At 43.9% G+C, this 22,891-nt stretch overlaps 2 protein-coding genes across 2 annotated transcripts in view; both read left to right on the forward strand.

Annotated features, from left to right (window-relative positions):
• The window catches only part of maml3 (mastermind-like transcriptional coactivator 3), a 65,259-nt gene extending 54,860 nt beyond the window's left edge, over positions 1 to 10,399 (forward strand). Inside the window, exons 4-6 of the mRNA XM_087801126.1 lie at positions 5,716 to 5,976; positions 6,600 to 6,678; positions 7,626 to 10,399. Coding sequence (XP_087657252.1) covers positions 5,716 to 5,976; positions 6,600 to 6,678; positions 7,626 to 8,698 — 1,413 coding nt within the window. The 3' untranslated portion in view covers positions 8,699 to 10,399. The remainder of the gene's footprint in view (positions 1 to 5,715; positions 5,977 to 6,599; positions 6,679 to 7,625) is intronic.
• Positions 10,400 to 12,145: 1,746 nt separating this feature from the next.
• naa15b (N-alpha-acetyltransferase 15, NatA auxiliary subunit b) lies at positions 12,146 to 22,571 on the forward strand. The gene is made up of 20 exons (XM_087801133.1): positions 12,146 to 12,290; positions 15,348 to 15,432; positions 15,509 to 15,613; positions 15,927 to 16,084; positions 16,168 to 16,302; positions 16,446 to 16,599; positions 16,789 to 16,908; positions 17,012 to 17,107; positions 18,491 to 18,597; positions 18,669 to 18,741; positions 18,819 to 18,988; positions 19,050 to 19,202; positions 19,689 to 19,817; positions 19,884 to 20,097; positions 20,166 to 20,359; positions 20,435 to 20,543; positions 20,891 to 20,989; positions 21,064 to 21,207; positions 21,270 to 21,367; positions 21,448 to 22,571. Exons 1-20 carry the CDS (start codon positions 12,237 to 12,239, stop codon positions 21,643 to 21,645), a joined length of 2,595 nt encoding a protein of 864 aa, XP_087657259.1. The 5' UTR covers positions 12,146 to 12,236; the 3' UTR covers positions 21,646 to 22,571.
• The last annotated feature ends 320 nt before the right edge of the window (positions 22,572 to 22,891 follow it).

The raw sequence follows: 22,891 nt of genomic DNA on the forward strand, positions 1-22,891 counted from the left end.
GAGGGAAGAAGAAAGAGTGCCTGAAGGACCTCAAGAAAGAAAGATGGAGAGCAGGGGAGGGAGGGGGGGCGAGAGACGATCATCCTGAGAATATGGCAGGAGTGAAAAAGAGATGGCGAGGAAAAGAATGATAGCCTGACACCAGCACCTAATGGCTTCTCTGGAGAGGGGTGGGGGGTGCAGGGGGGAGGCAGGAGAGGCATAATGGGGACCATTTTACAGATTTACAGAGGGAGGGGAGACAAAGAGATGTGGAGGTTGCACGGCCATACACTGTAGATGGAGCACAACAGACAACAGTCGGGATCAGGAGAAGGAGAAGGGGTGAGGAGAGAGTGTGGGGGAGGGTGAGGAGAGGGAGCCGGTAAGGCGGGGACAGATCATGGCTTTAACTGAACAACTGCCGGAATAAAGACGGATAAGTGAGGATGCAGAAAAACAAACGTGGAATGCGAGGCAATTGAGGGGGATGGCAGGGGTGAGAGGTAGAGAGGGAAGAAAAGGAGGGACTGCAGTGAAGAGGAGATGATGCATCGGTTTAAATAAGGGTGAGGATTGAGGAAGGGCTGTTGGTACACGGTGTAATCGACAAGGGACGGCGTGATGTCAAAAAGGCAGTTTCCTGTCATAGCGAGGGGAGAGTGAAGAGGGGATGGACGGACATTTGCCTCCATTAACTGCTGTGTAATTGCACTGGACGCGGCTGTGAATAATTCAAACCCTCTTGTTGATATTTCCTGGTACTTGATAACCAGCCACCTTCACCACACGGCGACGTGGAAGCAGTTGTGAGCGTGTGCGGCGCTCACTGTTGTCGCAGTGACGTCACTGACACGAGCTGCAGACTCCGCTGTCCGAGGCCACATGTTCAGCTCCTGGATATGACTTCATTGCACCGTCTATCACTTGAAACACTGAACGTGTGTTCGCCTCCATCACCGCTTCACTTTGCGTGTGTCTTTAAGGTTTCCATGGTGACTGTTTCCAAGGTGATATGCTCTAGCACTGGTCTTTCTCAATGTGGTTTGTCCCTGCTCACCCTCCCTGACCACAAGTGATTTCATCCCGTCGCTGCTCTACCTCCTCCTCCTCCTCCTGGCTGTCACGAGCAGAATCTGTCCTCTGCTCATCCCCCCTTTGTCCATTACTACCACGGAAACTAGCTTGAAACTAGCAGCACTGTCACCTGAACAAAAGTAATTGGGGCGAAACAAAAAAAAAGGTTAAGGTTATTGTTAAAAAATGCACAAACATAAAAAACATATAACATTGGAAGGATCGTTTGAAATGACTTACTGTATCTTTTGATCCGTTGTACCCGATGTTTAAATTCTGGTTCTCTAATGCGTCTCGGTGCACCTTTTATATACCGAAAAAAAAAAGTCTAAACAATGTTGGAAAAAGCCCAACAAAGTTTCCCAACTACTACAATTGTACGCAGAACTGTGTTTAGCAACTGGGTATGTGTATTATCTTAGTGCATGTGAACGAAAGAAAGTCAAGCCTTTGTTCGGTTGAGTCTCGTGCGTTGAGATTTTAACGAGACTTTCGAGGCTGTTGCACAAATGAACCTTAAGAGGAAACGATGAGTTTGTGCTACAACAAAATGTCGAAAATACGACATCTATTTAGCAACAAAATACAACAAGAATGTAGAAAAACTTCATTATCTTTCACACCAATGTGCACTCTTGTGTGTGTGTGAAGAGATTGGTTGGTTAAGCATGGTGTCTGGAAAGAGCACTCATGCTGCAGGGATTCATTAACTTCAATTGATCCTCCCCTGCGTGTCCTCACGAATCTCTGCGCTCAACGGCAGGGCTTCCACCTGGTTCACTGCTGGTTAGAGTAGACACCCTGGAGACCCTGTTAACCCGCTTTTAACGCGGGCATATTCCTCCCACTGTCAATGTTTCCATGGTCTGTGTGTGTTGGGAGGGGGGTGTAGATTTAGAAGTTCAGAAATAGGCCAGTTAGGAAGTTCAGAGTGGAGAGATGTTAGAGATTAAACAGACCTCTGTGGGTAGCAAGACTCTACTCCAGCAGTTTAAATATAACTCTCTTCAGGGAGGAACCGGGTGTAAACGCGTGCGTCCGTGGAAGTGCGTACTTAAGGAATAAGGTATTAGCTTTGCTGACAATGAAGAGAGATGGAGAATCAAAACCTCAACAGGTACCAAATACTATCTTTATATACAACTTATTAAGATCAGTTACCCATTAGTTTACCATGAAGATGTTGATCTCGTTGTCGACCTCTGCTCTGTTGGATTGTCTTGTGTGTTGGTTTTTGTTTCAAAGTCAGGCTTGGGCCATGACGTTTTAGATCTTTAGAAACCTTTTAAGTACAACTAATGTCTACAGATACTCCAAGAAAGACCAAAATTTAAATTATATTTATATATTGCGCCTGTTTGTGGCAGGCGTTGAAATACTAACAGGCCTTAAAACCGGAAGTACTCCGGGTAACATGGCAACAACGGAAGTACAGACGAGCATTATGGAAGCGTATGGATATTTTTAAGCGTCTTTTTGGAGGAAGTTCGTTCCCTGGGCTACATTAAAATAAACATTTTTGTCTATAACTCTAAAAAAGAATGAGGTACTCTGAAAACAATCCCAGCCCTTAGTCTACATGAGGGTGAGAAGACATTGAGTGAAGTTGGAATTTTTGTGTTTTAGTGTAATTTTGATGAGTTTTTAATAGAAATAATAGAGTCATGGCAGTAATTTTAGGACACGCTCTCACCTTGCATCTGCACTCGCCTCACGCAGACTTTAGTAAACCGCGAAAATTATCGTGAAAGAAAGAAAAAGTGTATTTATTGTTATTCATTCGATATTTGAGAAATATCCCATGTTCAAGTTGATGTACAAATTTTGCGTTACGCAAGTACCATTTCAACAGCTCTGGTTTGGTACCTAACCCAGGGGTTTATCAGGAAAGAAGCTGAAGTTTTTAGGCAGACTTTGATGCAGGCTGAACTAAATGTACATTTACAAAGTATGAATTCGATATTGTACTTTCACTCTTTAAGGCTCACTATTTCCTAATGATCTCTGTGTTTGTCTTGACAGCAAACTCTCAACTTCCTTTTCCTAAACATCCGTTTCAGTCTTATCGAAAAGTCTATAATTCTCATCATCGTACAAGTCTAACATTGACCAACATCTACGTACAATGCAGGGTGTTCCTGACCGTCCTCCACACTTAATGCTGTAATGCCCTGAAAAATGTACCCGTGTTTACGGCAACAACTTGCTGTGACCGCCCTTGGCTTTTATTTTGTCTCGCCTGCAGTTAGTACAGAACTCTGCAGCGAGAATTTTGACCTACTCTAGTAGAAGAACTCACATTTCTCCGATCCTTAAATCTCTTCACTGGCTGCCAGTTTCTTTCAGGATCAACTTTAAAATTCTGCTTCTTACTTTCAGAACTATTCATGGTCAGACCTTCCATCAGTGATCTGATCCAGCCTTACACCCCAGCTCGGGTTCTGAGGTCTGTGGATCAGAATCTGTTGATGGTTCCTGAACACGGTTCGGAACTAGAGGAAAGAATATATATGTATATATATATATATATATATATATATATATATATATATATTGAGGGAAATGGGCCTTTTATTTAAGTTGGTGAATATTTGTTATAGTACATATTTGTTATAAATTAATAATTACTAGCAGTAGATATGCATAGCTGATATGCTAAAATGACATTATGTAAAACCCGAGTGCATTATTTAAAAATGTTAAATGTCAAATAAATGACTGAAAATATATATTTAAGTCATTTTACTTTCTTGTTGTTTACAATAAGTGTTAACAAGAGCATGATATATATTTATATTATTATATATTATTATTATTTATATATAAGAGGGTTCATTGACGCCTCTCTGTAGCGGTCCAAGGTCTACGCACCCCTCTGCTCGTTCTCAGTCCTTGTCCGACACAAGTGGGTGACAGATGTTTCACTCTCAACGAGCGCAGACGGCACACGTTTTGCTGCAGGGCGCAACTGTTCTTACAGGCGTGTGTGTGTCTATGAGTGATGCGTTGTCATGTTGCAGCTTTGATGAGTTCACGGTGGTGCGGAGAAGTTTACAGAAACCCATGTACAAGCTAGCTTGTCTCCACACACGCCTAGTAAAGCAGTCGTCACCCGGTAAGAAAGTCAGTCTGTCTCTCCTGCTGCTCAACGGTTGTACGCGACATTGTTGGCTTCCACCCACAAACGGCGTCTGACCCACATTTGTTGATCCGTGCGCCGCACTGACTTGAGACTGCGATCGGTGACTGGTTGACTTGAAACGATTGTGTTATTGTTCACTGCAGATTGAAGAAAGCCATGGATCAAAATAGGAACGAAAGGTCAAACAGAGTAACAGGAGCGTATCTTGGTTTGAGTTGCTTGTGTGTTTGTCGAGCATGTGCTGCAGGTTTCCAACTCTGCATCTAGTACGACTCATGCGAATGCCATCTGCTCCCTCCTGCATCAACTGTTGCCACGATACCTGCTTCCCTCTTGCCTCAGTGTTTCTCTCGCTCTCTCTCTCTTTCCATCTTTTTTTCTCTCCGAGAGTCTCTGGACTCTTTATGTGTCCACTGAGCCGCACGCTCTTCTCCATATGCACCGGTGTCTGAGCACCCATGATGCTTAGCTGCTCGCTTTTTTTTTCCCTTTCAAAGAGCAAATTTGACTGGAATCATTGTCAGTCTTCCACATATCGTTCACGCTCGGTCGCGCCTCCACCACCATCAAAGGCGGGTTCGTAATCGAGAGCTGCTCCTGTACGTCTAGTGGACGCCCATGTCTCGTGGTGAGGGGGGGGCAGTGAAGAGAGAGCGTAGATCAGAACCGTCATGATTGAGCCATCTGCTGAGAGCAGGCCAGTGAGACACACACACACACACACACACACACACACACACACACACACACACACACACACACACACACATGCTCACAGAGCACCACTGCCACCCGTTGGTCACTTCCTATCATTGCGTTTTGTCAGACTTGGTAGCTGCGGGCATCGATATGTCTGGCAGACGCTCTATGCCGGTGAGCCTCCCTGTGTGGTCGAGCCGCTCACATGTTAATAAAGTTGTTTAAATGTTGTAGAAAACAAACTTGTTTGTCAAACACTTGTTTCATGGAGACCATTATACTTACTGTCTGGTCCTGACACTCTTTTTTTTTCACGACGTCCACCCTCATTGAGCTGAATCTTTGATAGCTTGATCAATACTGCAGGTGAGCACGTGCTCCTTATAGGGTAACATGAGCCTGTTTTAAGAGTTACATTTTCAGTAGCTCTACTCCATACATGGATATACACACGATAAGAGCTCATTTCTTTGTTTGAAGGTTTGCTGCAACTAAAGGTACATGTGTTTGGTCAAACACTATGAAAGGGGTTTCATTTAATAACTGATATCTACACGTTTTCAATGGTTTTCTTGAGGATTACCACTTGAGTTCTCACATCAACAGCTTCAGATCTATGGAGCTTCTTCGTCACGTGCAGAGCCCACTAGATGGCACTTGTGGACAAATCTCTGAGCAACAACTGTGTGTTAAAAGCAAGAGCGACATACTTAAAAAAAAAAAAAAATTCTGTGTTCATTTGTTGAAACCTGAATTGATTCGTGTCCGCTCCATTGTCAGTCTTTCTCAACGGTTATTTTACGCTGTGTCATCTTTAGGAACAAGTTGTCGGTGGGATGTCGAGACCACCGGGAGCCATCCCGCCACCGCACCCGGGAGGCAGTGTCGCATCCGGAGTGGGGCCCAACCAAGGATCGGGACCACCGCCCGGCTACGTGGGCAACCAGCAGCAGGCGGCCATGATGAAACAAATGATAGCAATGGAGCAGGAGAAGAGGGTGCAGATGCACATGATGGAGCAGCAGAAGCAACAGCTCTTCCGGGAGCAGCGGCAACAGCAGCAGCTTCTGGCCGAGCAGGTACATTTGTAGTATTCTTCGTGTCTTTCATTACTAGTTTCTTTGAAATCTGTTGCTGTGGTAGTAATTATGTACGTTATTCTGAGACCTTAAAGTGATGGTTCACCCAAAGATTCAAACCTCACTCATTTTCTACTCACCCTCATGTCGACTAAGGATTATCTTCAGAGTATCTGTTCATTTTTAGAGTTATAGACAAAATGCATGTTCATTTTAATGTAGCAACTGGAGCTTGTTTCTTTTTTCCTCTTAGTCCAAAAAGACAAACTTAAAGACGACAAGAGGTTGAGTAGAAAATGGGTGAAAATAAAAAGACATTTTGCAGATTACACACCACACCTTTTAAATTCAACGCAGGTTTCTTGCTTAAATCAATATCAACTAGTGAATTATAGGATAACCCCTTAACTGCTCACTCTCTGAAAGCTTTGGTATATCTTACTTCAAAGGATAAAGTACCTTATATTTCGGACTGTGACTCAAACATGATTGTTATCCAAAAAAAATACTGATTCAGGTAGACGTTGACCAACTCATTGTTTTCTCTTCTCTTGCTCTTTTTTTCCACGTTCCGGTCTTTGCTGATGATTTTCTTCTCCTGTGCTTTTTTTGTTTGCGCTCAGCTCCAACAGCAGCAGCACCTCCCGAGACAGATGGGCCAGGGCCAAAGGAACCCGTACCCCCAAGTCAATCAATACCAAGGTAACTATGACACCCAGAGACACGTGGGTCGACAACAACGGAGAGAGGTCGACAGTTTAATGCAATCATAACTACTCGCATGAAAACGATGACGTCTCGTCCCGTTTGAATTCTGTTGGCACAGACTGTTCTGCCCCCTGACGTCTCTCCAGTAGGTTAGAGAAAAAACCCGAGAAATCTCCTTCCGTTCGCCTGTTACCACAGCAACGTGTCTGTCGTGGATCCCCCAGAGTTCCGGTGAAGTCAGAGAGATGGATGAGTGGAGGGAACAAGGGAGGGAAGGGGGTCTGAAGGGGAAGATGCTGTGAGTGTGATGGGTAGACGAGAGGAAAATGGTTCAGAGGAGAAAGAGGTTTGTGTGAGAGAGGCTCGAGCCGGAGAGAACGAGTCACCTGCAGACTTTTAATGTGGACAGAGAGGCGAAGAAACATCTTGACATGCTCAATAACAGTAGGTAATGTCACGTCTTCTGAGCAAGTTTAGCCACACGTTTAACTATGACGTCTGCACGGTTGGCTGCTTTTGGTCAGGAGACGAAGAAGAAGAAAGCTGACGGGCTGATCGCTCTAAATGCAACAAGCCACTAGTTTGTGTGTAAAGTCAATCGAGTGAGACCCAAAAATCTAACATACATTTTGTCTATAACTCTGAAAATGAACAGATTACTCTGAAAATAATCCCAACCATTAGTCGACATGGGGGTGAGTAGAAAATTGGATAAGGATTTAACTAAGCCTTTAGGAGCAATATATAGCGTATGACCTGGTCCCATCTTAAACCATTTGTTTCTCAAGTTGAAAGGTGGAGTTGCATCAAAAATACTTGCCTACTCTTCTGTAGCCTTTGTTGAATTGTCTATAAACACTTTACCATAGTTCCTCCACCTCTGGATCGAGAAAAAAAAAACAATCGCTCAGCATTTAAACAAATATCTTCTGACTTCCCAGGTCCGCCACAAGATCTTGCATCAAGGAGCCAAGCTCTCCAGAACATCCGGGCCGCTCGTCTTCTGCAGCAGCAACAGCAGCAGCAGAATCAGCAGCAGATCGTCCAGATGAGTTCCGTCCAGGGCCAGGGTGGCTCAGTGGGACCCCAGACTGACATGGGCCTCCCCTATGGGAATCAGGGGGGCAATCAGGGTTCGCTGTATGGACTCAACCCCTCCATGAGCCATATGATCCACCAGCAGCAGCACCAAAGCCAAAGTGTCCAAGCCTCCATTGGTCTTCCATCACAACAGAACCAAGCTGCAGGGCCTCCTCGGCAGGCAGGAGCAGGGCCTGGAGTTGGAGGTATGCCTGGAGGTCCTGGCAGTGGCGGGCCAGGAGGCTATGGTGGACAGGGGATGCTTATGAACTCCCTGAGCCAGCAACCCATGAAAGGACCTCCGAATGCCAAAGCCCAGGCTCAAAGACTACAAAGCATGTTGGGAGCTGGACCAGGTGGAGGTGGCATGGGAGCTGGGGGCTGGCCCCAGCAGCAGGCAATGGGAGGCGCTGTTGGAAGGACTACAGGGGGAGCTGGAGGGGACATGGTTGGCTTCAGCTCTGCACAGGGTTACGGAATGCAACCAGGCCAACCTCCACGTATGACCAAGCAACACTTCCAGGGACAGGGAATGGGTCCGGGGATAGACCCGAGGGTGGGGAACCCGGCTGCAGGTATGGGCGGCCCAATGCTTGGCCCTCATATGAGTGGTCAGCCAAGGACCAACCAACCACGACCAATGGTCATGAACCCAGGAATGAACCAAGGTGTCATGGGCCCCGGCATGAGTGGGATGGCAGGTTTGGGGCCTGGGATGGGAGCAGGAGGAGGTGGGAGTGGACCATACGGACCGGGGGCTGTTGGCGTTGGCAGCCAGCCGCAGGGCTACCAAAGGACAGCCAATCAGGACATATCATCGTATGGGTATGGGGGTACGCCTTCCGGGGGAGGAGCGTTTGGATTGGCAGACGGATCCGGGGCGGAGCTGGACTCGAGCGACGGTTGGATGGAGGAGTTTTTCCCGAACCAATAGCAAAGAAACTGGACACAGGTTTATACTGTTGGGAACTCAAACCAGTCGCAAGAAAGGGCACGTTTTCCAAAACATCCGAAAGATTTAACTGAGGTCATGTGATCTGTTGTTTTGTGTGCGAGAGATCATTATGTCTTGTGTTTAATGAAAGACCATTAGACGGCTGTGTTTTTCATTAGTTACCCCTCCAAGAAACAATCAGAAGCTCCATGTTGGAAGCAAGTTTTGCTCGCTGCAGATCGATCGGCGTAAGAAGACTCGAGGCGTTTACTATCAAGATATGGTCACACACCATGTGTTCCTCTCCTGTGCTTTCTTCCACAGGCCTGGTAACCCTCTGGACCTTCTTCTTTGCAACTGTATGGTTTGGTGATCTGTCAAGTTAGGGGGTGGGGGGGGGGTCCATTTCCACGCTGAGGTTGTAGTGACACACAGGCTTACAGTCACAGTCAAATAAGCAAGAGCAGCAGCTAACGGCTAATTTAGCATTCAATCCACCATGGATGTGACAAACGGCATCACAACTGCCGAAAGCTCACTGAGCACCGAATGTGTTGAACACCACAAGTGACTTCCGAAAACCCACAGAAGGCCCTTTGCTCGTTCCATTGCAGACCCCGACCTGTCTTTGAAAACTCATAAAAAAATGTTAGTTTGCGTCGCACTCCCCAGGGTGACAAAACCATCGTCCTGAACCGCTAAGACGTTCGACTCGACCCCGTCCAAGCGTTTCCACCAGTGTTTGACCAGAAGTGTTGCGGATCGTATCCTTAAAAAGAAGTGCTTCCAATGAGATCCCGCCTCTCTGTCGGCGTGGCAGACAAGCCTGTGCGAGGATCATTCTCACCTCGATCACTGCTGGCAGAAGGTACTGGTTTGAAAGAGCGTTCTGTGGATGTTTGAATTTATAACGAACCGAAAAAGCCTTCTCTGTAAAATAACTGCTCGCTTGTCCCCATATAGTCGTCGGTGTTGTATAATCCAACCCTTTAACTCTCGCCCATCATGCCTGTAGTCCTGTGAGCATCGCTGTCTTCAGTAGCACCTGCCAGTGAGCGTCTGTGGTTCCACCTAAAACATCTGTTGTTTCTTTGTTTGTAGTTTTCAAACTGAGGTTGTTGGTCAGGGCGAGACGCTGGAAACCATGACACAGTCCGTGCAAAATAGTCAAAGGTCAATGAAAGAACAAGTGAAAGTTGGAAGCTTCCCCCAAAATCCTATCCTGTACTGGGACCAAGTCTGTAGACATTTTTAACAAAAAAAACTTGTTGATGTTCTTTGTTTTATTTGAATTGTTTTTTTTACTGGTGCTGACATATATGTGACTGTGAGAAGAGTATATAAAGATAATGGCTATTTGTACATATGTTTTTACAGGTTTAAATACATCAGATAATACAGTCTCTACTCTGTAAAGAATTTACTGTTTGTTGGAAAATAGAGAAGTATTTTTATTTTTAAGTTTTTCATTTTCACCTTTAACCCATCTGAGATATGCCATTGCACTTCAGACAATGTCTTACTACTAATTTGTATTGTAAAACCTTCTGTTATTTGTTTTTGTTTGAAATTGGCCTCTGTTCTTAAGCAGTGCTTTGTTCTTTTCATTCTGTACAGAATCTGGAAATGTTAACAAAAGAGAACTACAAAGATCATTTTCTTTTTTTTTCCAAAAAAATGGATACAATAAAGAGAGAACGTTCTCGCTGATCATTTAAAACGTGCGTTTATTGAATGAATCTTGATCTAGCGACACATGCACAAGACAGGCTGTAGCGCCCCCTGGTGGAGAATGGGAAGAAAAAAGAATCACTTGTTACAACAGTATCAAACTCTATGTATGTTCACTAAACTTTCTTTGAGTAAGTACAAGTCTGATGACGACATTTGTTGACGCATGTCCTCCAGTCCTTCAAAATCTTCCGTAGGAGATATCCAGAGGGATTCATAAAGTTGAATCTATCTTCTTAATGGTATATGGAAGTATGTGCTTATCTTAACAATCTATAACAGATAACCCTCCCTGACAACTTGACGGCACAATAATCCCATTTAAAAGTCCTACCCTTTATTTTACGTTTTAAATCTTGTTTTATGTCTTAAAACTTAACGAGATAAACCAATATCCTTTTTCTTTTGACATCTACTGATGTGAAGGGAACATCAGATAAAAATGTGTTATTTAGGTCGCCATGTCTTTGTGGACGGCAGGTCACATTATAAGAATATATTTGATCACATTTGACTCCACATCTCCAAATTAAAAAGCTAGTGTGTGATCTTGGTCCATAACTAGGAGTAAAGAAGCTCTGGTGATTTAACTTTATAAAATGTCTATAATATAAAAAATCTAGTGTGTGTTGTACGATTTTTTTTTAGCATCACTTACATGCTGGTAAAGGTAAGTTCTGATGTGACCGCCACATGTAATAGTTTAACAGATTTCCCCTTTTTCCTGAATCAAATAAACATCGTATGACCAAGTCGACAACATAAAAGTGGTTATTTTTGTTAACACGTTTAAATATATATTCTATGTAATGCTTTTATTGTTTGTTTAGTGAGTCGTTGAACGTTGCAGTCGTACTTTCAACTCTAAGGCTGGTTGGTTCACACGAGTTACGCTTTTCTGCTGATATGGCGCCCTCTGCTGGACGAAGTACTGCCTGTCAATCAGACGGCGACCTGTGCGCGCTGCATTGTGCTGACGTCATCGTCGACGCTGCCGTCTCAAATCTCGAGAGAGACCCCGAGAGCGAGGCGTGTGCGTCAGAAGGACTTCCGCCTGGAACGTTGGAAGATTTCTGTTAATTTAAAAGAAACAAAACAAAATAAAAGATGTAAATAAAAATAATATTCTGCATTTTATTCACACATATGTAAAAAACAAAGGTTAAAAAAAAGGAAAAGTATTTTTTAAATAAATTAATCGTCAGTAAATAAATTCATTGTGATCAGTGCTGTCTTCATGAATACATGTTTTTTCTCTTCAAGTTCCTTATAACAAATTAAAATCACTTAATAATGTTGAATTGCTTTGAAGTTTTCGCAAAAATACTTCCAGCCACTGGTAATAGTACAAGGAAAGTAACCATGGCATGATAATAGTATGGGTATTTGTTGTATTATATTAATATATTATTATAGTCCATGCAGTGGTTACTCCTAGTATGTGTAGCAGTTGGTTATTGTATGTATGTGTTTGTAAATATTTATTTATTTACTATCATTAATTCATATTTTGATCATATACATTATATTTAATGGTCATTAAATAATTCACGTGTATTATAATGAATCAATTCTTAATGTAGTAAATAAGCGATTTAATATTTCTTGTGAAACACTTTTGCGTGAGGAAGAAAACACGAAAAGTATGAATGAATGGCACAGAAGTCAAAAAGTGAAGAACAAGTCGATCCCAGAGCAGTCGAGCGGAGCAGCGCGCCTGCTCTGGGATCGAGTGGTCTGTTCTGCCAGTGCTAACTTTAGCTACATGTGCTGAGGTCGAGGTGGAAAGTAAAGCTCGTCTGCAATAATGCCTACAGTTACTCTGCCACCGAAAGAGAACGCTCTCTTCAAGAGGATCCTGGTGAGTGACCCCCTCCGCGTCCGGACGGGTTTCGCGGACGTTATTATAGAATTCGGGCGCTTTTCCAGAACCACCGGCGGACTGTTAGCATTAGCTTGGCCCTGTTCTGCGCTGTCACTGTGAGGCTAGCGCGGTGCTCCGAGTGTGTCCAGCGTGCAGACACAACCCGGCTCTGGAGCTTCGTCCCTCGCGTCCCATCGTCGTCCTGCACCGCCTCGCGTGTAATCCTTCCATGAGCCGGGCGTGCAGACCGCTATGTTTAGACCCGGTCAGATGCTAACCCGAGTCGTGCTAACACTCGTAGCCTCTGGAGCTACTTCTCACCTGCTCTGGGCTTGTTGATAGTTGTTGCTACATGGACAGTTCGCTGAGTTCTTCTGGGAATACAGTTGGTTTGTTACTTTTGTTTTATATTGATAAACTCGTGCCACGTTAGAAGCTGACCACTGCGAGTTCTACTTCTCTGCCGCAAGAGTCCTCAGTTGGGAGAGGTTATGCAGGCTGGGCAGCCATTTAAGCGACATGAGTTGTTATGGAGGAGCAACATCAGGTCCATGCTTGGTCAACATTCTGTTCCCCAAAGTCAGAATCTGACTCTGGTCTGTGCCTCCCTGTCAAATATTAAACTGGTCATGCGTACGGAATGCAGAGCGTTGTTTAATGTATGTCTGTGTACTGTTGCCAAAAGTTTGTGTACATTAAGAAGAATGTGTTGAATTCATTTCTCGAAAAATGTTTAGCACTTGACACGCGGAATTTTAGATTAAAGGGCAACTAATGTGTAGATATAAGTGTCTTAAATTAATCTTTGCACCTCTATTGTACTCATCAGTGTGTGTCTGTTTGAACAAAACTTTATTTAACTTTATTGAAACATTTGAATTTCCAAAATGTGCCTAAGCCCCGTCCACTAAAACAGTTTTTCTGTAAATGTATACCATAACCACGCCCCACTCTGCTGTGATTTGTCAAGCATTGAGGTTTGTCACCCCGCATCATCGATCCTGGAAGTCTCCAAACAAAGGGACTCGTATTAACAAAGCAGGGTGTGACTTCACTCTCGTAACCTCTCGTTCGCTAAGATTTCACCCAGAACTTTACAAAGTATTAAGTTCAAAACATGGTCATGATGAGGGACTTACTGCATCCTGGAGAGGAAGATTCAACATTTGAAACATGCAAGTCAGGAGAGTTTGGTTTTCTCACAAGTTGCCCTTGTTTACCTCACATAGTGATGAAGCTTGTATTTTTTACCTCAGTAAAGGGCTGTTTGCTTTAAAAGCACAGGAGGATTTTAAATCCAAAAGAATTCAAGATGGCGCGCTGCCTTGGTAATTGGTTCCATTTTTTATTTGCCCTGTAAGGTTCCTTTTTTTTAAAATCAATTCCTTGTATCTTTGTATGTCTATTACTTTCATCCCTATGTATAAATGCAGTTTCTACTGTCTTGCTTTATTTAAATGCATAGTTCTGGTTTGCATTATTCATATTTATCAAAGTGAAAACTGACTATTTATAAGTTGACTAGTCACTGACTACTGAAATGGTTCACCCTTGCTGTTGACGGGCTGCATCAGACAAAATGAACATCTGTTCTTTTTTAAAATGAATTATAATTAAAAAGTGGATGCTTGTCTGCTTCTTTTCTAGAGAAAATTGGGATGTAGGCCTGAGGTTGCTGGTTGTTATGGTTGGTCAGTGTTCCAACATAAGTCATCAGTTGAAATGTTAATCCAGTATTGCCAACAGTACAATAAAGGTGATGTTTTTGAGAGTAAGAAGAAGTCTCTGCAATAAGTCAAATAAAGAACTCAACATCAAATCTGGGTCAGATTCAGGTCACACAATGTAGCATATGAATGAGAAAATACAGGAAATGTTACAAAAAAAACACAGTCACACTCATAGATGATTTGTTGTGATCTGTTGCCGTCTTCTCCAATAAAGTGCCTTGAGATGATTTGTTATGATCTGAAACTTAAATGAAATTGAATTACTGTTCTTGAATAATGATGCTGGACAATGTCTATAGGGATCTCTGAAGTAATGGCTAACATGAGTATCACCTAAACCCTCTCCTGTTATCAGGTCATCTTTTAAATAATGCTCATTGAATTTAGAAAAGAATAGTGAGGTTTGTGTTGTAACGTGAAAGTATGTGCATGACGACTCCTCATTTACTTTTACGATTGCTGGATCCACATCGGTCACTGTCAAACTAATACAGTGCAGCTGCTTACAAATTCAAGTTTTCATTGCAGTTGGGTCACACAACAAGATTTAACACAATTCTTCAAATGCCAATGTCGCATGCAGGATAAGCAGTGCAAGCCACATCCATCCATTGTTGCAGTGGGTTAATCAATTACTCGTTGCCAGATGACAAAAGTGTGTGGGCATGAACGTGTGTCTGCGTCTGATGGTCGTCTTTCAAAGCGGTCTATGGGTGTAATGCATCTCTATGGATATAATTTAACATGAGGTCAAATGTTTTTCAGTTTATTCTCCTCTTGACATCTGTTGAATATCCTGATTTATTTTTGTACAAATGCTTACAAGCAGAAAACCATGCAGATGAAAAATTAGAGCTCAAGATCAGTTGGTTAAATGTGTATATCTGAAATTTTGGAGGTTTGGTATTACAGGAAGTAAAGTTTGTGGTAAAAATGTTCACCAGAGTCGCTGTCTGGGCAGTGTTAGTTTCCTCTCAACCTCCAATACGGCTTTTCTTTTTCAAAGTGGCATAAACTTTCAGTTTTTTAAAGAGATGGTGGTTACATTTTGTTGGCTTTTGGAGCCTGTGATCATGATTTGGTTTGTTGCGTGCGTTTGTCACCTATTGTATCAGGTGTAGTTTTCTTCCAACCTTATCCATTGTTATTTTTAAATAGTTTGTTAAAGAACTCTGTTACTATATGTCACTACATTGGAGTTGTTTGTTACATTTTTTCTTTTAAAATATTTCTTGAAACACACTAAACGATGAGCTATTAAAATGATACTTTGTTTTGAATGGAGGACTATATTTTACTAAAACAACTCTCTTTCCGTCATCAGCGATGTTACGAACACAAACAGTACAGAAATGGGCTCAAGTTCTGCAAACAAATTCTGTCCAACCCAAAGTATGCAGAACATGGAGGTAAGTGGGAGTTCAAGTGTTCAAAACGAGAAACTCTCCACTGGGAGTTGTCGCTAACAGCATCTTTCTCATGCAGAAACCCTCGCGATGAAGGGCCTGACCCTCAACTGTCTCGGGAAGAAGGAAGAGGCGTATGAACTGGTGAGGAGAGGCCTCCGCAACGACCTCAAGAGCCACGTCTGTATCCTTGAACATGTACAGTTGAGCCGCAGAACATGCTTCAGATATGTAGTTTCCTTTGTTCTCTGTTTCGAAAAACACTCTTGACTTTAAGCCGGGATGTGTTGCTGCAGCAGACACCACGACCGTGTTGTCTCTGTTGGGCTGAGTCAGCATATCCTCTTTGTCTGCCTGGTTCACTTTGTCTCAAATGGCAGAGGAAACCTGTGCACACATCAGTTGAAGGATTGCTTGAATGTATTTGGATCATCCATTGAATAGAAAATGTATTGTATATGTTTTTGTTTTTTCCCTTAACTTGCAAAATGTCTCAGGCTGGCACGTGTATGGTTTGCTGCAGCGCTCGGATAAGAAATATGACGAGGCCATCAAGTGTTACCGTAATGCCCTGAAGTGGGACAAGGATAACTTACAGATTCTCCGTGACTTGTCCATGCTCCAGATCCAGATGAGGGACCTGGAGGGCTACAGGGTGAGAGCGATTTTTAATATTCCGAGAAATGTCTGGGTTTTGGGGTTTTCCGTCTTCTTTTTACTAACTTCAATGTTGTGCAGGAGACGCGCTATCAGCTGCTGCAGCTACGTCCAGCACAAAGAGCCTCTTGGATCGGCTACGCCATAGCCTATCACCTTCTAGAAGACTATGAGATGGCAGCCAAGATCATTGAAGAGTTCCGGAAAACACAACAGGTGAGTGATGGTCAAGGTACTTTTGTTTGCAGTTGCTGAGTTTGAGTTGATGGATAATAGTCGTCTTGACTCCAGAGCAGTCTTCAAGACCTAACTATGGTCCCAGATACTATGTGTCTGTAACCAATGTCTCTTGTGTCCAGACGTCTCCAGACAAGGTCGACTACGAGTACAGCGAGCTGCTTCTGTACCAGAACCAGGTACTTCGCGAAGCGGGACTCAACAAGGAGGCTTTGGAGCATCTGTCCAACTACGAGAAGCAGATCTGCGACAAACTGGCAGTGGAAGAGACGCGAGGTGGGTTACCGACCCCATATTAAACCTTGTTGGCTCTGGGTCAAGATGACCCGAAGGCTTGAGGTATCTCTTGTTGTTCACCTTGACCCAGAGACGGCACAAGACATGACACATTTGTTTTGATTAGTTTTTGAATCATTAACTCAATCTGTGACGTTCATTTGATCCATCTTGCTCCTCTGTGTGTAGGAGAGTTACTGCTGAAATTGGAGCGTTTGACCGAAGCCACAGAAGTTTACCATCGCCTGCAGGAGAGGAACCCTGAGAACTGGTCTTATTACCATGGGCTGGAGAATGCCAAGAAACCAAGTATGGGACCGAACTTAAACAAATCAAAATGAGCTTTTGATTTACTATAAAAAAAGTCTTTCTTTTACTTGGTGTGTTAATGTTTTCATCTTCATGTGTGCAGGCAGTGTAGAGGAGAGGCACACGATCTACGAGGAAGCCTGGGAGAAGTTCCCTAAAGGCCTGGTCCCCCGCAGATTACCACTCAACTTCCTTAATGGTGCAAACATTTTCATATTCTCTGACAGTAACTCCATTTTAGGATTGTGTTCATAAAACAGTTTGTGGTTTGTGATGGGCTGATGAAGCTTCACCAAGCATTGTTTTTTTATCTTGCTTTTATCAATGCTGGCTCTGAATCTTTTGTCTTGAGCAACTATTTAAATCATAATTGAGAACATTTTATTTCCAGAAATATAAACGCAACACGAGCATTTGTTGTGGTGAACAGAAAAATGGAACCAATTACCAAGTCAGCGTAATTCTTGAATTCTCATGCAACCTCCTGTGATTTTAAAGCCTCTACTGAGGTAAAAAATATAAATGCCATGATTCATGAAGCTTCATCAGCTCATCACTATCTGTGGTAAACAAGGGCAACTTACTGTATGTGAAAACCAAACTTTCCTGACTCGCATCTTTCAAATATTGAATCTTCCTCTCCAAGATGCAGTAGGTCCCTCATAAGGAAGTTTTAAAGTTATTACTTTATAAAGTTCTCCCCCGTCCAAAATCTTGGTGAACGAGAGGTTACGAGAGCTGAGTCCGTTATGCTGTAATAATGGCTTCACTTCTCCTCCAGCGAGCTGTTTTCACACCCCGCTTTGTTTATACAACGAGTCCCTTGTGTCCCTTAGGCAGTGACATTTCTAGATGTAAAGATAAGATTTTAGCTCCAGAAAAATTAACTGTTTTCAGTGGGCGGGGCTTACGATTATTTTCTAATGTCAATATTTCGATGAAAAGAGAATTTTGATGATACAATAGAGGTCGAAGATTAATTTAAGACACAATTACATTAACACATCAGTTGCCAATTAAATTTTCCAACCCAAATATTTTTTTTGTTTGGATGGGTTTTTGCCCAAAGTGTGGTAGTTGAAGTTAAATATAAATCTTTGGGATTTGTTTCGGTGCAGATGACGTCTTGCTTCTGCTGCTGTAAACAAGGTGATTCATTTGCCTGTCAATCAAGAATGCTCCCGTCTTTTTCCGACTGGACTCGTTTTCATGACGTCGGATGACTTAAGAGATTTAAGTCCACCATGCCAAAAGCCTTAACCCCATAATGTCTGTAAAGACAACTTTACAGTGGCAGCGGAACATTTCCCCAGGAAATGCTAATCAAACTTCCTTCACCCCCGTCAGGATCTGAGTCTTAATGCACTCATAGTGAACGGGAATGAAAGGACTCTTGGGTGATTTGTGATTACAGATTCTGTCGGATACAATATCAGGCACAACATTGGCCCCCTGTATACACAAAGCTGTACAACCACAACAATCCCAGTGTGTTTCTCTTTAGAGTGGTTGTTGTCTGATGCCTGACGTGCTGCACCATACAGTCGATGAAACACCTGTACTCAATGTTTACGTTTCACAGGCGAGAAGTTCCGAATGTGTCTGGACCACTATCTGAGGCTGAACTTCAGCAAGGGCTGTCCGCCCGTCTTCACCACTCTCAAATCTCTGTACAACGACAAGGAAAAGGTAACGAGTTAACGGCGTGTTGTGAATGCTCTCGAGCGGTGTCTGAACTCTTCCCCCGTGTTCCTGCGCAGGTGGCCATCATTGAGGAGCTGGTGGTCGGGTTCGAAACCTCATTAAAGAGCTCTCGTCTGTTCAGCCAAAATGGTGAGAAGAAGCAGAAGGAGAGAGTCTGCGGTTTACTGGCAGCAGCACCGAGCTGATGTCTTCTTGCTGCTTCACAGACGAAGGCAAAGAAGAGCCGCCCACCACGCTGCTCTGGGTGCAGTACTTCCTGGCTCAGCACTACGACGTCATTGGCAAACAGACCCTGGCGCTGGAGTACATCAACGCGGCCATCGAGAGCACGCCCACACTAATCGAGCTCTTCCTCATCAAAGCCAAGATCTACAAGGTAACTCACGACTTCATGTTAGCGCACGCTCGGAGGTGTTGACCTTTGACCTCCTCCGCAGCATGCTGGCAACATCAAGGAGGCAGCTCAGTGGATGGATGAAGCTCAGGCTCTGGACACCGCTGACCGATTCATAAACTCCAAGTGTGCCAAGTACATGCTGAAGGCGGGCATGGTCAAGGAGGCCGAGGAGATGTGTTCAAAGTTCACACGGGTGAGGAAAAAAGTTTGTTTCTGAACAGTTCAGTTTATAGTATCAAATACCTTTACATATATTACTTTTTTGAGTTGTAAACAGCATTTTGGGAATATTATGTGGAAGAGATTCTAAGACAATCAAAGCTTATCGAAGTCATACACGACATAAAATGGGATCAAGGTCAGGGGGTAGAAGTATAACTCAACCAAGTATCCAGCATTCCAAGGGCAACCTTCCATCTCACTGTGACAACAAATTTCGTGATGCTGGTGGTCAGTTTCAGTTTTATTTGATCGGTGCCATGAAGGGTTTGAGATGTGGATGCATGTCTCATAACTCCTCAGCCAAGTCGGCGAAATAACTTCCCATGATGGTAAAAGAAGTTTGAAGAAGAGGAATTTAATAGGAATTTCTTACTTCCAGTTAGAGATCGTTTGGTAAATAGAAAATGATGCCAATGTCTAAGAGTGCTAAAAGAGTAACATTTGTGTTGGTGTGCAGGAGGGAGCCTCTGCGGTGGAGAACTTGAACGAGATGCAGTGCATGTGGTTCCAGACCGAGTGTGCGCTCGCTTACAAGGCCATGAACAAGTTCGGGGACGCACTGAAAAAGTGCCACGAGATTGAAAGGGTAAGACTGTGGAGGTGAATCATGGGTAAACTTCAAGCTCACGCTCGGCTTTTTTTGCCTCCCCAGCATTTTGTGGAGATCACAGACGACCAGTTTGACTTCCACACCTACTGCATGAGGAAGATGACGTTGCGCTCGTACGTGGACCTGTTGAAGCTGGAGGATGTGCTCCGGATGCATCCGTTCTACTACAAGGCCGCGGTCACAGCGATCCAGATTTACCTGAGCCTGCACGACAGTCCGCTGACGGACGACAGCAAGGAGCTGCAGGCCGACACCGGTGAGGACCGTCACGGACCCTCACGAGCCCATGTAAGGTTTAGACAATGACCTTTGATGTTCCTGCAGCCAACCTGTCGGACAAAGAGCTCAAGAAACTCCGCAACAAGCAGCGAAGAGCTCAGAAGAAGGCGCAGCTGGAGGAGGAGAAGAAGAATGCAGAAAAGGAGAAGCAGCTCAAGAACCAGAAGAAGAAGAAGGAGGACGATGACGAGGAGATCGGCGGCCCAAAAGAAGAGCTGATTCCTGAAAAACTGGTCAAGGTGAGTCGAAGTCGGACCGTGGTAAAAAAGCCCCTCGTGCGAGAGTCGACTCAAACTGTGACTTCCTGCCTACAGGTAGAAAGTCCACTGGAAGAAGCCGTCAAGTTCCTCATACCTCTGAAGCACCTGGTCAAGAACAAAATCGACACTCACCTCTTGGCGTTTGAGATCTACTTCAGAAAAGGTGAGTCTTTTATTTCAGAAGATAATCAACTTTTGTTTACTCTCGCAACACATCTAGACAGTAGCCGTTCCAGAGCCATGACGTGCAGTTGAGACCAACAGTAGTAATGATACTTTCTCAAGCTGCTTCTCCCATTTCTTGTACATCCCTAGCACTGTCGTCGGAGGAATTTCATTTCAATTTTAATGAACCAAATAATCTTTTTAAGGTGGATAGTAGACACCGTTCATGTGTGCACTACAATGAGGCAAATACCATTCATAGAACTGTGGTTATACTAACTAATAACAGGGGGTTATCACCAAATAAACAATCAAAACACTCTTTTCATTTCTTGTTTCTGTCAGACAAATACTTGCTGATGCTGCAGTCTGTGAAGCGGGCAGTGGCAATCGACCCCGACCACCCATGGCTGCACCAGTGTCTAGTCCGCTTCTTCAAAGGAGGTAACAACGTTGGTCCACGGGTCTCAGGGTCCCTCGTCTTCCCCGCCCGTCGTCACCAAGTGTTTTGTGTCCAGTGTCGGAGAGCAAAGAGCTGCCAGAAGTCGTGGGCACTGTCCTGAAGCAGGAGATCACCCGGCTGTTCGGGGACAGCAATGCAAAGAGCTTCAACCAGGCGTACCTCAGCAAACACTCCAACTCCATACCACACAGATTGGCCGGTAAGTCGTCCACGAGCTTTCCTGGCCTTGTGCGTCGTCTCATGCTGCACACCGCTCCTCAGCTGCTAAAATGATGGTGTATATGGATCCTTCGACTGAAACCAAGGCGGCAGAGTTGGCTACTGGACTTGACGAGTCACTGGAGAACGGATCAATACTGGTATTTGTTCACTTTGCGAATCTTTTGGAGGGTTGATTCCTGTGTCCGGTGATGCTTTAATCTACACCCTTGCCTCCTAGATTTGCACTGATGTCCTGGAGACTCTTCGAAGCAACGTATTTGGGGACTGCAAAGAAACAGCAGAGTTGTACCGCGCCGAGTGTCACAAGCTTTACCCCTACACGCTAGCTTTCATGCCCCCTGGATACGAAGAGAGCTCCAAGCTTGCCAATGGAGACGTGTCCATTGAAACTGAGGAGCTCGCCAATGAGATGTAAGCAGGACGGAGCAACAACAACAACAACAACGACAGCAGATGACAAAAGGAATTGGGCCTAGCATGGAGCCTTGCGGTACGCCTGACAGCAATTTTGTCAAACCAGACACGGAAATCGAAATAAACATTTCGTCCATTGGTCTAGCTTAATTGGGTCTGACCCGGCATGGCTTGGCTCCCTCCCATATGGTGGAAAATCAGGAGTGTGTGTGTGTGTGTGTCTGTGAGAGCGAGTGTGTGAGCATGTGTGCAGTTGTGTATATTGTGGTTAAGAAGGGGAAGTGGAAGACGACAGGATGGTCATTTTACTTTTTTTTTTTAAACAAACTACCGACTTTCAATTTGTTAACGAACTGTTGTTGGGTCAAACTGTGAGACGCACTGTAAGGCTTGTAGTCGATGCTTCACGCCAACCGTTGGAGTTTGACTCTGCTGTCCCATCGTTGCCCACGCCATCCTTTTAGACACAAACTAATTTAACGACAATTGGACCCCAGTATAACGAGGTGATGCTCGTAGAGTGACCCTGCGAGGATCCACACCAGGTGTCCACAGAGACTTTGTGGCTGTAAGACAGACTATGGCCATTATGTCAAGTGTCGGAGTCAGGGGGGGGTGGGGGTCAGAGTTCAAAGCAGGGAAAGGTTTATTTATCAGAGCTTACGTTGTTTTCATAGACGGATCACAGCAATATGAGACAAGAGCACCTCTTCACGACATCCACTCTCCTCGGCTCACTTTCATGCCCCTGTTTCCCCGACGGGTTCCGATCACCAGTTCAAGTGTCTGGGATTTTGTACCATTTCCATCTCTTTTCTTCCCCTTTTTATCTTCCAAATTTGGGTTCTAATGTGAAAGGTGATATCTGAGATGGTGATGTAAGATATCTCTGGATTTTTGTATTAAAACCAAATAGGAAAAAAAAAACTTGTTTTTCTTCTTGGTGTATTTAAAAAAACGACTTTTCTATAGCTATGTATGAGGGAGCTGAATAAAAACGGGAATGATCTACGATGAAGCTGGCTTTGGTTTAAGTGTTTGTTTGTTTTATTTTCATAATTAAGTCTGAAGGTTATCAAGACTATTTTAATGCCTTTATACCCTTAAAACTGGACGATTACAAGTGTTCAGTTTTGGGTTCAAAGGACTTAATTAAATTATTTAAACTTGACTCCAGACAAGATTCAAGACTAGTTTTTCTTTCATTTTAATTCTACTTTGTGATTTCTATTTAGGCATTTAATAGC

The sequence above is a fragment of the Callionymus lyra genome, chromosome 1 (assembly GCF_982586985.1).
Source record: "Callionymus lyra chromosome 1, fCalLyr1.hap1.1, whole genome shotgun sequence".
Taxonomy (NCBI): domain Eukaryota; kingdom Metazoa; phylum Chordata; class Actinopteri; order Syngnathiformes; family Callionymidae; genus Callionymus; species Callionymus lyra.

Coding starts and splice junctions, on each gene's coding strand:
- naa15b (XM_087801133.1), top strand. CDS start 12,237: ATGCCTACAGTTACTCTGCCACCGAAAGAGAACGCTCTCTTCAAGAGG. Junction 15,433..15,508: donor AAAGTATGCAGAACATGGAG/GTAAGTGGGAGT, acceptor TTTCTCATGCAG/AAACCCTCGCGATGAAGGGC. Junction 15,614..15,926: donor CGACCTCAAGAGCCACGTCT/GTATCCTTGAAC, acceptor AAAATGTCTCAG/GCTGGCACGTGTATGGTTTG.